The 16,527-nt window shown below is 51.3% G+C and overlaps 1 protein-coding gene across 4 annotated transcripts in view; it reads left to right on the forward strand.

The window, feature by feature from the left end:
- Positions 1–16,527, forward strand: part of osgep (O-sialoglycoprotein endopeptidase) — an 82,279-nt gene that overhangs the window by 31,784 nt on the left and 33,968 nt on the right. For 3 of the 4 annotated variants that reach the window (XM_067978531.1, XM_067978533.1, XM_067978530.1), the window contains exons 2-5: positions 3,076–3,199; positions 3,462–3,581; positions 10,531–10,706; positions 11,288–11,383. In XM_067978531.1, the coding sequence (XP_067834632.1) occupies positions 3,085–3,199; positions 3,462–3,581; positions 10,531–10,706; positions 11,288–11,383 (507 nt within the window). In that variant the 5' untranslated portion in view covers positions 3,076–3,084. The remainder of the gene's footprint in view (positions 1–3,075; positions 3,200–3,461; positions 3,582–10,530; positions 10,707–11,287; positions 11,384–16,527) is intronic. The other variant, XM_067978532.1, reaches the window with a different exon arrangement.

Consider the following 16,527-nt stretch of genomic DNA (forward strand, 5'->3'; position numbering starts at 1 on the left):
CACTGTAATTATACATATATAGGGATATATGCACTGTGATTATACATATATAGGGTTATATACACTAATTATATACATAGAGATATATGCACTGTAATTATATATATAGGGTTATATACACTGTAATTTTATATATATGGATATATGCACTGTAATTATACATATATAGGGTTATATACTGTAATTATACATACATAGGGTTATATACACTGTAATTATATATGGGGCTATATACACTGTAATTATACATATATAGGGTTATATACACGGTAATTATACATATAGGATTATATACACGAATATAGGGATATGCACTGTAATTATACATATATAGGGTTATATACTGTAATTATACATACATAGGGTTATATACACTGTAATTCTATATGGGGGTATATGCACTGTAATTATACATATTTTTTTTATTCGTTCATGGGATGTGGGCGTCGCTGGCGAGGCCGGCATTTATTGCCCATCCCTAATTGCCCCTTGAGAAGGTGGTGGTGAGCCGCCTTCTTGAACCGCTGCAGTCCGTGTGGTGATGGTTCTCCCACAGTGCTGTTAGGAAGGGAGTTCCAGGATTTTGACCCAGCGACGATGAAGGAACGGCAATATATTTCCAAGTCGGAATGGTGTGTGACTTGGAGGGGAACGTGCAGGTGGTGTTGTTCCCATGTACCTGCTGCTCTTGTCCTTCTAGGTGGTAGAGGTCGCGGATTTGGGAGGTGCTGTCGAAGAAGCCTTGGCGAGTTGCTGCAGTGCATCCTGTGGATGGTACACATTGCAGCCACAGTGTGCCGGTGGTGAAGGGAGTGAATGTTTAGGGTGATGGATGGAGTGCCAATCAAGCGGGCTGCTTTCTCTTCGATGGCGTCGAGCTTCTTGAGTGTTGTTGGAGCTGCACTCATCCAAGCAAGTGGAGAGTATTCCATCACACTCCTGACTTGTGCCTTGTAGATGGTGGAAAGGCTTTGGGGAGTCAGGAGGTGAGTCACTCGCCGCAGAATACCCAGCCTCTGACCTGCTCTTGCAGCCACAGTATTTATATGGCTGGTCCAGTTAAGTTTCTGGTCAATGGTGACCCCCAGGATGTTGATGGTGGGGGTTTCGGCGATGGTAATGCCGTTGAATGTCAAGGGGAGGTGGTTAGACTCTCTCTTGTTAGAGATGGTCATTGCCTGGCACTTGTCTGGCGCGAATGTTACTTGCCACTTATGAGCCCAAGCCTGGATGTTGTCCAGGTCTTGCTGCACTCGAGCTCGGACTGCTTCATTATTTGAGGGCTTGCGAATGGAACTGAACACTGTGCAATCATCAGCGAACATCCCCATTTCTGACCTTATGATGGAGGGAAGGTCATTGATGAAGCAGCTGAAGATGGTTGGGCCTAGGACACTGCCCTGAGGAACTCCTGCAGCAATGTCCTAGGGCTGAGATGATTGGCCTCCAACAACCACTACCATCTTCCTTTGTGCTAGGTATGACTCCAGCCACTGGAGAGTTTTCCCCCTGATTCCCAATGACTTCAATAGGGATATATACACTGTAAATATATAGATACAGAGCGATAGGGTTATTAGAACATAAGAAATAGGAGCAGCAGTAGGCCATATGGCCGCTCGAGGCTGCTCCGCCATGCAAGAAGATCGTGGCTGATCTTCGACCTCAACTCCACTTTCCTGCCCGATCCTTGTACCCCTTGATTCCCGTGGAGTCCAAAAATCAATCAATTTCAGCTTTGAATATATTCAACGACTCAGCATCCACAGCCCTCTGGGGTAGAGCATTCCAAAGATTCACAACCCTCTGGGTGAAGAAATTCCTCCTCATCTCAGTCTTAAATGGCCAACTGCTTATCCTGAGACTATGCCCTCTAGTTCTACACTCTCCAGCCAGGGGAAACAACCTCTCAGCATCTGCCCTGTCAAGCCCCCTCCGAACCTTGTATGTTTCGATGAGATCACCTCTCATTCTTCTAAACTTCAGACAGTATAGACCCATTCTACTCAATCTCTCCTCATAGGACAACCCTCTCATCCCAGGAATCTATCTAGTGATATACGCTATAAATATATAAATACAGAGAGTTAGGGTTATATACACTGTAAAACGTCCCAAGGAGCTTCACAGGTGCGTTACCAAACAAAATTTGACACCAAGCCACATAAGGAGACATTGGGACAGGTGATGGTGAAAGAGGTAGGTTTTAATGAGCGTCTTAAAGGAGGAGAGAGAGGCGGAGAGGTTTAGGGAGGGAATTTCAGAGCTTAGGGCCTAGGCAGCTGAAGGCACGGCCGCCAATGGTGGAGCAATTAAAATCAGGGATACTCGAGGCCAGAATTAGAGGAGCGCAGAGATCTCGTAGGGTCATAGGGCTTGAGGACGTTACAGAGGGGCGAGGCCATGGAGGAAATCGAAAATAAGGATGGAGAATTTTAAAATCGAGGCGTTGCCAGACCGGGAGCCATTGTAGGTCAGCAAGCACAGGGGGTGATGGGTGAACGGGACATGGTGCAAGTTAGGATACGGGGCAGCAGAGTTTTGGATGAGCTCGAGTTTACAGGTGGTGGAAGATGGGAGGTCAGCCAGGAGAGCATTGGAATAGTGGAGTCTGGAGGTGAAAAAGGCACGGACGAGGGTTTCAGCAGCTTTGACAGCAGCTTCCAACCCAACGACCTCCACCACCTAGAAGGACAAGGGCAGCAGGCACATGGGAACACCACCATCTGTATGTTCCCCTCCAAGTCACACACTATCCCGACTTGGACGTATATCGCACGTTCAGATACTGTGTTTCAAAAAAAAAACAACTGGGCTCATCTCGGTAAAGTCCCATTTCAGTCTGCTGCCTGCAGAGGGAGGAGAATTTGTCAGTCACCAATGTACAGAGTAAGGATTCTCGGTTACAATCCCTGCATCGTGCTGTTGTTTAACTAGATATTGGGCTATAACAGGTTGTTCACTTACACGAGAGGCCTGTGACACTAAACCTGAATGGATGGAGATACAATAATAGAAAGACTGCTGGCATCATAGATGCTAATCCCATGGCTTGTGAATGCTTCTCCCCCTCAGGTTGTTGCCATGACAATTGTTATCGGATTTGAGGGGAGTGCCAACAAAATTGGTGTTGGCATCATCAAAGACGGCCTGGTTCTGTCCAACCCAAGAAGGACGTACATCACACCCCCCGGACAAGGTGAGCAGCATAGAGCTGGGAGTGAGTTACAGGCTGTAATCTAATCGAGGAGTTCAGGGGAGTTTATATATGGAATAACAGATACCCAGGAGTGAGTTACAGGCTGGAATCTAATCAGGGGGGTTTATATATAGTATAACAGATACCTGGGAATGAGATACAAACTGGAATCTAATCGAGGGGTTCAGGGGGTTTATATATAGAATAACAGATACCCGGGAGTGAGTTACAGGCTGGAATCTAATCTAATCCTTTGTTGAAGGTTTCCTCCCGAGGGACACGGCGAAACACCACCAGGCCTGTGTGCTCGATGTTACCAGTGAAGCCCTGGAACAGGCTTGCATCAAGCCAGAGGAGATAGATTGTGTTGCTTACACGAAAGGTATAAAGACTTTCTAGGGATGGCCATTTGCCTTGTTCTATTAAATATTCCAAACTTTGTGCATCTGCAAGTCTAGGAGAATTAGATGTAAGAGAGGAATGGGATTCAGTGGGAGAATGAGTGTAGGAGAGGGATGGGTTTCAATGGGAGAATGAGTGTAGGAGAGGGTTGGGTTTCAGTGGGAGCATTAGTGTAGGAGAGGGATGGGTTTCAGTGGGAGAATGAGTGTAGGAGAGGGTTGGGTTTCAGTGGGAGCATTAGTGTAGGAGAGGGATGGGTTTCAGTGGGAGAATGAGTATAGGAGAGGGTTGGGTTTCAGTGGGAGCATTAGTGTAGGAGAGGGATGGGTTTCATTGGGAGCATTAGTGTCGGAGAGGGATGGGTTTCAGTGGGAGAATTAGTGTAGGAGAGGGATGGGATTCAGTGGGAGAATTAGTGTAGGAGACGGATGGGTTTCAATGGGAGAATTAGTGTAGGAGAGGGATGGGTTTCATTGGGAGCATTAGTGTCGGAGAGGGATGGGTTTCAGTGGGAGAATTAGTGTAGGAGAGGGATGGGATTCAGTAGGAGAATGAGTGTAGGAGAGGGATGGGTTTCAGTGGGAGAATTAGTGTAGGAGAGGGATGGGTTTCATTGGGAGCATTAGTGTCGGAGAGGGATGGGTTTCAGTGGGAGAATTAGTGTAGGAGAGGGATGGGATTCAGTGGGAGAATTAGTGTAGGAGACGGATGGGTTTCATTGGGAGAATTAGTGTCGGAGAGGGTTGGGTTTCATTGGGAGCATTAGTGTCGGAGAGGGATGGGTTTCAGTGGGAGAATTAGTGTAGGAGAGGGATGGGATTCAGTGGGAGAATTAGTGTAGGAGACGGATGGGTTTCAATGGGAGAATTAGTGTAGGAGAGGGATGGGTTTCATTGGGAGCATTAGTGTCGGAGAGGGATGGGATTCAATGGGAGAATTAGTGTAGGAGAGGGATGGGATTCAGTAGGAGAATGAGTGTAGGAGAGGGATGGGTTTCATTGGGAGCATTAGTGTCGGAGAGGGATGGGTTTCAGTGGGAGAATTAGTGTAGGAGAGGGATGGGATTCAGTGGGAGAATTAGTGTAGGAGACGGATGGGTTTCAATGGGAGAATTAGTGTAGGAGAGGGATGGGTTTCATTGGGAGCATTAGTGTCGGAGAGGGATGGGATTCAATGGGAGAATTAGTGTAGGAGAGGGATGGGATTCAGTAGGAGAATGAGTGTAGGAGAGGGATGGGTTTCAGTGGGAGAATTAGTGTAGGAGAGGGATGGGTTTCATTGGGAGCATTAGTGTCGGAGAGGGATGGGTTTCAGTGGGAGAATTAGTGTAGGAGAGGGATGGGATTCAGTGGGAGAATTAGTGTAGGAGACGGATGGGTTTCATTGGGAGAATTAGTGTCGGAGAGGGTTGGGTTTCATTGGGAGCATTAGTGTCGGAGAGGGATGGGTTTCAGTGGGAGAATTAGTGTAGGAGAGGGATGGGTTTCAGTGGGAGAATTAGTGTAGGAGAGGGATGGGTTTCATTGGGAGAATTAGTGTCGGAGAGGGATGGGTTTCAGTGGGAGAATGAGTGTAGGAGAGGGATGGGTTTCAGTGGGAGAATTAGTGTAGGAGAGGGATGGGATTCAGTGGGAGAATTAGTGTCGGAGAGGGATGGGTTTCATTGGGAGCATTAGTGTCGGAGAGGGATGGGTTTCAGTGGGAGAATTAGTGTCGGAGAGGGATGGGTTTCATTGGGAGAATTAGTGTAGGAGAGGGATGGGTTTCATTGGGAGAATTAGTGTCGGAGAGGGATGGGTTTCATTGGGAGCATTAGTGTCGGAGAGGGATGGGTTTCATTGGGAGAATTAGTGTAGGAGAGGGATGGGTTTCATTGGGAGAATTAGTGTCGGAGAGGGATGGGTTTCATTGGGAGCATTAGTGTCGGAGAGGGATGGGTTTCATTGGGAGAATTAGTGTCGGAGAGGGATGGGTTTCATTGGGAGCATTAGTGTCGGAGAGGGATGGGTTTCAGTGGGAGCATTAGTGTCGGAGAGGGATGGGTTTCAGTGGGAGCATTAGTGTCGGAGAGGGATGGGTTTCAGTGGGAGCATTAGTGTAGGAGAGGGATGGGTTTCAGTGGGAGCATTAGTGTCGGAGAGGGATGGGTTTCAGTGGGAGAATTAGTGTCGGAGAGGGATGGGTTTCAGTGGGAGAATTAGTGTCGGAGAGGGATGGGATTCAATGGGAGAATTAGTGTCGGAGAGGGATGGGTTTCAGTGGGAGCATTAGTGTAGGAGAGGGATGGGTTTCATTGGGAGAATTAGTGTAGGAGAGGGATGGGTTTCAGTGGGAGAATTAGTGTCGGAGAGGGATGGGTTTCAGTGGGAGAATTAGTGTCGGAGAGGGATGGGTTTCAGTGGGAGAATTAGTGTAGGAGACGGATGGGTTTCGATGGGAGAATTAGTGTAGGAGAGGGATGGGTTTCAGTGGGAGAATTAGTGTCGGAGAGGGATGGGTTTCAGTGGGAGAATTAGTGTAGGAGAGGGATGGGTTTCAGTGGGAGAATTAGTGTAGGAGAGGGATGGGTTTCAGTGGGAGAATTAGTGTCGGAGAGGGATGGGTTTCGATGGGAGAATTAGTGTCGGAGAGGGATGGGTTTCAGTAGGAGAATGAGTATAGGAGAGGGATGGGTTTCGATGGGAGAATTAGTGTCGGAGAGGGATGGGTTTCAGTGGGAGAATTAGTGTCGGAGAGGGATGGGTTTCGATGGGAGAATTAGTGTCGGAGAGGGATGGGTTTCAGTGGGAGAATTAGTGTCGGAGAGGGATGGGTTTCGATGGGAGAATTAGTGTCGGAGAGGGATGGGTTTCAATGGGAGAATTAGTGTCGGAGAGGGATGGGATTCAGTGGGAGAATTAGTGTCGGAGAGGGATGGGTTTCAGTGGGAGAATTAGTGTCGGAGAGGGATGGGATTCAGTGGGAGAATTAGTGTAGGAGAGGGATGGGTTTCAATTGGATAATTCGGGTAGGAGAGGGATGGGTTTCAATTGGATAATTCGGGTAGGAGAGGATGGGTTTCAGTGGGAGAATTAGAGTAGGAGAGGGATCGGTTTCAATGGGAGAATTAGTGTCCATATGAACATAAGAAATAGGAGCAGGATTAGGCCATTTGACCCCTCGAGCCTGCTTTGCCACTCAATCAGGTCATGGCTGATCTTCAACCTCAACTCCACTTTCCTGCCTGATCCCCATATCCCGAGAATCCAAAAATTTATCTATTTCAGCCTGAATACACTTAACGACTCAGTATTCACAGCCCTCTGGGATAGAGAATTCTTAAGAGTCTCAACTCTGAGTGAAGAAATGCCTCCTCATCTGTGTCTTAAATGGCCGGCCCCTCATTCTGCAACTATGCCCTCTAGTTCTAGACTTTCCAGCTGGAGGAAACAATCTTTCAGCCTCTACCCTGTCAAACCCCCTCAGAATGCTATATGTTTCAATGAGATCACCTCTTATTCTTTTAAACTGCAGAAAGTATAGGCCCATTCTACTTAACCTCCCCTCATAGGACAACCCTCTCATCCCAGGAATTAATCTGGTGAACCTTCGTTGCACCGTCTCTAAGGCATGTACATCCTTCCTTAGAAAGAGAGACCAAAACTGTACGCAGTACTGCAGGTAAGGTCTCACCAAAGCCCTGTATAATAGTGGTAAGACTTCCTTACTCTAGTATTCCAACCCCTTGGAATAAAGGCCAACATGCCATTTGCCTTCCTAATTGCCTGCTTTACCTGCATGCTAACTTTTTTGTGTTTTGAGTACCAGGACACCCAAGTCTCTCTGAATACCAACATTTAATAGTTTCTCACTGTTTAAAAAGTATTCTGTTTTTCTGTTCTTTCTACCAAAGTGAATAACCTCACATTTCCCCACATTGTACTCCATCTGCCACCTTCTTGCCTATTCACTTAACCTGTCTATATCCCTTTGCAGACTCTTTGTGTCCCCCCCACAGCTTACTTTCCCACCTAGCTTTGTATTGTCATCAAACTTGGATACATTACACTCAGTCCCTTCATCTATGTTATTGTGTGCAGTTTTGCTCTCCTAACCTAAGAAAGGATATACTTGCCATAGAGAGAGTGCAGTGAAGGTTCACCAGACTGATTCCTGGGATGGCAGGACTGTCGTGTGAGGAGAGATTGGGTCGACTCGGCCTGTATTCACTCGAGTTTAGAAGAATGAGATGGCATCTCATTGAAACCTATAAAATTCTGACAGGGCTAGACAGACTGGATGCAGGGAGGATGTTTCCCCTGGCTGGGGGGGAGTCCAGAACGAGGGGTCACAGTCTCAGGATACAGGGTAGGACATTTAGGACTGAGATGAGGAGAAATTTCTTCACTCAGAGGGTGGTGAACCTGTGGAATTCTCTGCCACAGAAGGCTGTGGAGGCCAAGTCACTGAATATATTTAAGAAGCAGCTAGATAGATTTCTAGCCACAAAAGGCATCAAGGGGTATTGGGAGAGAGCGGGAATATGGTATTGAGATAGAGGATCAGCCATGATCATATTGAATGGCGGAGCAGGCTCGAAGGGCCAAATGGCCTACTCCTGCTCCTATTTTTTTCTATTAGTATAGATTGTAAATAGCTGAGGCCCAAGCACTGATCCTTGCGGCACCCCACCAGTTACAGCCTGCCAACCTGAGAATGACCCGTTTATCCCTACTCTCTGTTTTCTGTCTGTTATCCAATCCTCTATCCATGCTAATATATTATGCCCAACTCCATGAGCCCTTGCCTTGCGTAACAACCTTTTATGTGGCACCTTTTGAAAATCCAAATATACTACATCCACTGGTTCCCCTTTACATGCTAGTTACAAAAAACTCTAATAGATTTGTCAAACACGATTTCCCTTTCATAAAACCATGTTGACACTGCCCAATCATATTATGATTTTCTAAGTGCCCTGTTACCATTTCCTTAATAATGGATTCCCGACGACTGATGTCAGGCTAACTGGCCTGTAGTTCGCTGATTTCTCTCTCCCTCCTTTCTTGAATAGCGGGGTATCATTTGCTCCCTTCCAATCCACTGGGACCGTTCTAGAATCTAGAGAATTTTGGAAGATCACAACCAATGCATCCACTATCTCCACAGCCACCTCTTTCAGAACCCTCGATGTAGACCATCAGGTCCAGGGGATTTCATAGAAAGGTTACAGCACGGAAGGAGGCCTATTGAGTCCGTGCCGGCTCTATGCAAGAGCAATCCAGCTAGTCCCACTCCCCCGCCCTATCCCTGTAGCCCTGCAAATTTTTTCCTTTCAAGTATTTATCCAGTTCCCTTTTGAAGGCCATGATTGAATCTGCCTCCACCACCCCCTCGGGCAGTGCATTCCAGATCCTAACCACTCGCTGGGGAAAAAAGTTTTTCCTCATGTCACCTTTGGTTCTTTTTCCAATCACCTTAAATCTGTGTCCTCTGGTTCTTGACCCTTCCGCCAATGGGAACAGTTTCTCTCTATTTACTCTGTCTAGACCCTTCATGATTTGGAATACCTCGATCAAATCTCCTCTCAATTTTCTCTGTTCCAAGGAGAACAACCCCAGCTTCTCCAGTCTGTCTACGTAACTAAAGTCCCTCATCCCTGGAATCATTCTAGTAAATCTCTTCTGCACCCTCTGTAAGGCCTTCGCATCTTTCCTAAAGTGCGGGGCCCAGAACTGGACACAATACTCCAGTTATGGCCGAATCAGTGTTTTATAAAGGTTCATCATGACTTCCTTGCTTTTGTACTCCATGCCTCTATTCCTTCCATGGAATCCGAATCCCACACTCACCTGACGAAGGAGAAAGCCTCCGAAAGCTTGTGATTTTCAAATAAAACAGTTGGACTATAACCTGGTGTTGTAAGATTCCTTACATCTATTTATAAAGCCCAGGATCCCGTATGCTTTCTCAACCTGCCCTGCCACCTTCAATGATTTGAGCACATATATCCCCAGATCTCTCTGTTCCTGTACCCCTTTTAGAGTTGTACCCTCTAGTATATTGCCTCTCCTCGTTCTTCCGACTGAAATGTATCACTTCGCCTTTTTCTACGTTAAATTTCATCTGCCACGTGTCCGCCCATTCCACCAGCCTGTCTATATCCTCTTAAAGTCTATCACTATCCTCCACACTGTTCACTACACTTTGAAGTTTTGTGTCATCTGCAAATTTTGAAATTGTGCCCTGTACACCCAAGTCTAAGTCATTAATATATATCAAGAAAAGCAGTGGTCCCAGCACCGACCCCTGGGGAACACCACTGTACACCTCCCTCCAGTCCAAAAAACAACCGTTCACCACTACTCTCTGCTTCCTGTTACTTAGCCAATTCTGTATCCATGCTGCTACTGCCCCCTTTATTCCGTGGGCCTCAATCTTGATGACAAGCCTACCATGTGGCACTTCATCAAACGCCTTTTGAAAGTCCATATACACAATATCAACTGCATTGCCCTCATCGACCCGCTCTGTTACCCACGATTTGCCTTTAACAAATCTGTGCTGGCTTTCCCTAATCAATCCACACTTGTCCAAGTGACTGTTAATTATGTCCCGGATTATTGTTTCTAAAAGTTTCCCCACCACTGAGGTTAAACTGACTGGCCTGTAGTTGCTGGGATTATCTTTACACCCTTTTTTGAACAAGGGTGTAACATTTTTCAATTCTCCAGTCCTCTGGCACCACCCCCGTATCTAAGGATGTTTGGAAGATTATGGCCAGTACCTCTACAATTTCCACCCTTACTTCCCATCCAGACTAGGTGACTTATCTATTTTAAGTACAGCTAGCTTTTCGAGTACCTCCTCTATATCAGTTTTGATGGGATGGTGCCCTTCCGGACTGTTCATACGTTCCGAGTTGTCTGAATGTGTCCTCCTTGCTACAGGTCCCGGGATGGGAGCACCACTGGTTTGTGTAGCGATCGTGGCCCGAACATTATCCCAGCTATGGAATAAACCTCTCCTGGGTGTTAATCACTGTATTGGGCACATCGAGATGGGCCGTTTGATCACAGGTGCTACAAACCCGACTGTACTCTACGTTAGTGGAGGAAACACACAGGTAAGCTGAGCACTGACAGTCATGGCTCCACGTGGATACCCTACTCAGCATAGAGGGCGCTGGGCGGTGGTATCACCAGATCCTGACCTTTCACCCACTGGGCCCAGGAGACAACTCCAGCCCAGGCAGAGGGGACGAAGGTCTCAGACTGATGGAGACTGGGTAGAGCAGTTAGTCAGACATTCCTTTGAACCCTCTGGGGCCTGGGAGTGTTTGACGGGACAGTGTAGAGGGAGCTTTACTCTGTATCTAACTCTGTACCTGCCCTGGGAGTGTTTGATGGGACAGTGTAGAGGGAGCTTTACTCTGTATCTAACCCTGTACCTGCCCTGGGAGTGTTTGATGGGACAGTGTAGAGGGAGCTTTACTCTGTATCTAACCCTGTACCTGCCCTGGGAGTGTTTGATGGGACAGTGTAGAGGGAGCTTTACTCTGTATCTAACCCTGTACCTGCCCTGGGAGTGTTTGATGGGACAGTGTAGAGGGAGCTTTACTCTGTATCTAACCCTGTACCTGCCCTGGGAGTGTTTGATGGGACAGTGTAGAGGGAGCTTTACCCATTGGTGTTTGTCCTGTTGCAGGTGATTTCATACTCAGAGCGCCGGTATCGAATATTTGGGGAAACAATAGATATCGCGGTGGGGAACTGCCTGGACCGCTTTGCTCGGGTCCTGAAGGTAAGAACTTGTTTTTTGGGAGTTTGGTTTATTGCTGCTGACTGTGAGTTGAGCGCACCCTGGTCTTCCGGTCATACATTGCTTTAATATATCTCCACTTTTGTTACACTCTCTGAGGAGTGGCCCGCTCCCGGCCGTCAGCTGGAGCCATCCAAATCACTGCCCTATCACCATTGGGCGGTGACTCTGACAGAGGCCCAGATTTGAGAATTCGCCTGGTGCAGTCTCTGGCAGCCCATTCTGCCACTGCAGAGCATTGCCGACTGCAGAGAATGATGAGAGGAACAGGCAGTGGAGAGGGGCAGAGAAGGACAACAGGAACAGGCACTGGAGAGGGGCAGAGAAGGGCGAGAGGAACAGGCAGTGGAGAGGGGCAAAGGACAACAGGAACAGGCAGTGGAGAGGGGCAAAGGACAACAGGAACAGGCAGTGGAGAGGGGCAAAGGACAACAGGAACAGGCAGTGGAGAGGGGCAGAGAAGGGTGAGAGGAACAGGCAGTGGAGAGGGGCAAAGGACAACAGGAACAGGCAGTGGAGAGAGGCAAGGACAACAGGAACAGGCAGTGGAGAGGGGCAGAGAAGGACAACAGGAACAGGCAGTGGAGAGGGGCAAAGGACAATAGGAACAGGCAGTGGAGAGGGGCAGAGAAGGGCGAGAGGAACAGGCAGTGGAGAGGGGCAGAGAAGGGCAACAGGAACAGGCAGTGGAGAGGGGCAGAGAAGGGCGAGAGGAACAGGCAGTGGAGAGGGGCAGTGGAGAGGGGCAAAGGACAACAGGAACAGGCAGTGGAAAGGGGCAAAGAAGGGCGAGGAACAGACACTGGAGAGGGGCAGAGAAGGGCGAGAGGAACAGGCAGTGGAGAGGGGCAGAGAAGGGCGAGAGGAACAGGCAGTGGAGAAGGGCGAGAGGAACAGGCAGTGGAGAGGGGCAGAGAAGGGCGAGAGGAACAGGCAGTGGAGAGGGGCAGAGAAGGGCGAGAGGAACAGGCAGTGGAGAGGGGCAGAGAAGGGCGAGAGGAACAGGCAGTGGAGAGGGGCAGAGAAGGGCAACAGGAACAGGCAGTGGAGAGGTGCAGAGAAGGGCAACAGGAACAGGCAGTGGAGAGGGGCAAAGGACAATAGGAACAGGCAGTGGAGAGGGGCAGAGAAGGGCAAGAGGAACAGGCAGTGGAGAGGGGCAGAGAAGGACAACAGGAACAGGCAGTGGAGAGGGGCAAAGGACAATAGGAACAGGCAGTGGAGAGGGGCAGAGAAGGGCAAGAGGAACAGGCAGTGGAGAGGGGCAGAGAAGGGCAACAGGAACAGGCAGTGGAGAGGGGCAAAGGACAACAGGAACAGGCAGTGGAAAGGGGCAAAGAAGGGCAAGGAACAGACACTGGAGAGGGGCAGAGAAGGGCGAGAGGAACAGGCAGTGGAGAGGGGCAGAGAAGGGCGAGAGGAACAGGCAGTGGAGAGGGGCAGAGAAGGGCAACAGGAACAGGCAGTGGAGAGGGGCAGAGAAGGGCACAACAGGAACAGGCAGTGGAGAGGGGCAAAGGACAACAGGAACAGGCAGTGGAAAGGGGCAAAGAAGGGCGAGGAACAGGCAGTGGAGAGGGGCAGAGAAGGGCGAGAGGAACAGGCAGTGGAGAGGGGCAGAGAAGGGCAACAGGAACAGGCAGTGGAGAGGGGCAGAGAAGGGCGAGAGGAACAGGCAGTGGAGAGGGGCAGAGAAGGGCAACAGGAACAGGCAGTGGAGAGGGGCAGAGAAGGGCGAGAGGAACAGGCAGTGGAGAGGGGCAGAGAAGGGCAACAGGAACAGGCAGTGGAGAGGGGCAGAGAAGGGCAACAGGAACAGGCAGTGGAGAGGGGCAGAGAAGGACAACAGGAACAGGCAGTGGAGAGGGGCAGAGAAGGGCGAGAGGAACAGGCAGTGGAGAGGGGCAGATAAGGGCAACAGGAACAGGCAGTGGAGAGGGGCAGAGAAGGGCGAGAGGAACAGGCAGTGGAGAGGGGCAGAGAAGGGCGAGAGGAACAGGCAGTGGAGAGGGGCAGAGAAGGGCAACAGGAACAGGCAGTGGAGAGGGGCAGAGAAGGGCACAACAGGAACAGGCAGTGGAGAGGGGCAAAGGACAACAGGAACAGGCAGTGGAAAGGGGCAAAGAAGGGCGAGGAACAGGCAGTGGAGAGGGGCAGAGAAGGGCGAGAGGAACAGGCAGTGGAGAGGGGCAGAGAAGGGCAACAGGAACAGGCAGTGGAGAGGGGCAGAGAAGGGCGAGAGGAACAGGCAGTGGAGAGGGGCAGAGAAGGGCGAGAGGAACAGCCAGTGGAGAGGGGCAGAGAAGGGCGAGAGGAACAGGCAGTGGAGAGGGGCAGAGAAGGGCAACAGGAACAGGCAGTGGAGAGGGGCAGAGAAGGGCAACAGGAACAGGCAGTGGAGAGGGGCAGAGAAGGACAACAGGAACAGGCAGTGGAGAGGGGCAGAGAAGGGCGAGAGGAACAGGCAGTGGAGAGGGGCAGATAAGGGCAACAGGAACAGGCAGTGGAGAGGGGCAGAGAAGGGCGAGAGGAACAGGCAGTGGAGAGGGGCAGAGAAGGGCGAGAGGAACAGGCAGTGGAGAGGGGCAGAGAAGGGCGAGAGGAACAGGCAGTGGAGAGGGGCAGAGAAGGGCGAGAGGAACAGGCAGTGGAGAGGGGCAGAGAAGGGCGAGAGGAACAGGCAGTGGAGAGGGGCAGAGAAGGGCGAGAGGAACAGGCAGTGGAGAGGGGCAGAGAAGGGCGAGAGGAACAGGCAGTGGAGAGGGGCTGAGAAGGGCGAGAGGAACAGGCAGTGGAGAGGGGCAGAGAAGGACAACAGGAACAGGCAGTGGAGAGGGGCAGAGAAGGGCAACAGGAACAGGCAGTGGAGAGGTGCAGAGAAGGGCAACAGGAACAGGCAGTGGAGAGGGGCAGAGAAGGACAACAGGAACAGGCAGTGGAGAGGGGCAAAGGACAATAGGAACAGGCAGTGGAGAGGGGCAGAGAAGGGCAAGAGGAACAGGCAGTGGAGAGGGGCAGAGAAGGGCAACAGGAACAGGCAGTGGAGAGGGGCAAAGGACAACAGGAACAGGCAGTGGAAAGGGGCAAAGAAGGGCAAGGAACAGACACTGGAGAGGGGCAGAGAAGGGCGAGAGGAACAGGCAGTGGAGAGGGGCAGAGAAGGGCGAGAGGAACAGGCAGTGGAGAGGGGCAGAGAAGGGCAACAGGAACAGGCAGTGGAGAGGGGCAGAGAAGGGCGAGAGGAACAGGCAGTGGAGAGGGGCAGAGAAGTGCGAGAGGAACAGGCAGTGGAGAGGGGCAGAGAAGGGCGAGAGGAACAGGCAGTGGAGAGGGGCTGAGAAGGGCGAGAGGAACAGGCAGTGGAGAGGGGCAGAGAAGGACAACAGGAACAGGCAGTGGAGAGGTGCAGAGAAGGGCAACAGGAACAGGCAGTGGAGAGGGGCAGAGAAGGACAACAGGAACAGGCAGTGGAGAGGGGCAAAGGACAACAGGAACAGGCAGTGGAGAGGGGCAAAGAAGGGCAAGGAACAGACACTGGAGAGGGGCAGAGAAGGGCGAGAGGAACAGGCAGTGGAGAGGGGCAGAGAAGGGCGAGAGGAACAGGCAGTGGAGAGGGGCAGAGAAGGGCGAGAGGAACAGGCAGTGGAGAGGGGCAGAGAAGGGCGAGAGGAACAGGCAGTGGAGAGGGGCAGAGAAGGGCGAGAGGAACAGGCAGTGGAGAGGGGCAGAGAAGGGCAACAGGAACAGGCAGTGGAGAGGGGCAGAGAAGGGCAACAGGAACAGGCAGTGGAGAGGGGCAGAGAAGGACAACAGGAACAGGCAGTGGAGAGGGGCAGAGAAGGGCGAGAGGAACAGGCAGTGGAGAAGGGCAGATGAGGGCAAAAGGAACAGGCAGTGGAGAGGGGCAGAGAAGGGCGAGAGGAACAGGCAGTGGAGAGGGGCAGAGAAGGGCGAGAGGAACAGGCAGTGGAGAGGGGCAGAGAAGGGCGAGAGGAACAGGCAGTGGAGAGGGGCAGAGAAGGGCGAGAGGAACAGGCAGTGGAGAGGGGCAGAGAAGGACAACAGGAACAGGCAGTGGAGAGGGGCAAAGGACAATAGGAACAGGCAGTGGAGAGGGGCAGAGAAGGGCAACAGGAACAGGCAGTGGAGAGGGGCAGAGAAGGACAACAGGAACAGGCAGTGGAGAGGGGCAAAGGACAATAGGAACAGGCAGTGGAGAGGGGCAGAGAAGGGCAAGAGGAACAGGCAGTGGAGAGGGGCAGAGAAGGGCAACAGGAACAGGCAGTGGAGAGGGGCAAAGGACAACAGGAACAGGCAGTGGAAAGGGGCAAAGAAGGGCAAGGAACAGACACTGGAGAGGGGCAGAGAAGGGCGAGAGGAACAGGCAGTGGAGAGGGGCAGAGAAGGGCGAGAGGAACAGGCAGTGCAGAGGGGCAGAGAAGGGCGAGAGGAACAGGCAGTGGAGAGGGGCAGAGAAGGGCGAGAGGAACAGGCAGTGGAGAGGGGCAGAGAAGGGCAACAGGAACAGGCAGTGGAGAGGGGCAGAGAAGGGCGAGAGGAACAGGCAGTGGAGAGGGGCAGAGAAGGGCGAGAGGAACAGCCAGTGGAGAGGGGCAGAGAAGGGCAACAGGAACAGGCAGTGGAGAGGGGCAGAGAAGGGCGAGAGGAACAGGCAGTGGAGAGGGGCAGAGAAGGGCGAGAGGAACAGGCAGTGGAGAGGGGCAGAGAAGGGCGAGAGGAACAGGCAGTGGAGAGGGGCAGAGAAGGGCGAGAGGAACAGTCAGTGGAGAGGGGCAGAGAAGGGCGAGAGGAACAGGCAGTGGAGAGGGGCAGAGAAGGGCGAGAGGAACAGGCAGTGGAGAGGGGCAGAGAAGGGCGAGAGGAACAGGCAGTGGAGAGGGGCAGAGAAGGGCGAGAGGAACAGGCAGTGGAGAGGGGCAGAGAAGGGCGAGAGGAACAGGCAGTGGAGAGGGGCAGAGAAGGGCGAGAGGAACAGGCAGTGGAGAGGGGCAGAGAAGGACAACAGGAACAGGCAGTGGAGAGGGGCAGAGAAGGGCAACAGGAACAGGCAGTGGAGAGGTGCAGAGAAGGGCAACAGGAACAGGCAGTGGAGAGGGGCAGAGAAG

This window comes from Heptranchias perlo, unplaced genomic scaffold, assembly GCF_035084215.1.
Source record: "Heptranchias perlo isolate sHepPer1 unplaced genomic scaffold, sHepPer1.hap1 HAP1_SCAFFOLD_306, whole genome shotgun sequence".
Taxonomy (NCBI): domain Eukaryota; kingdom Metazoa; phylum Chordata; class Chondrichthyes; order Hexanchiformes; family Hexanchidae; genus Heptranchias; species Heptranchias perlo.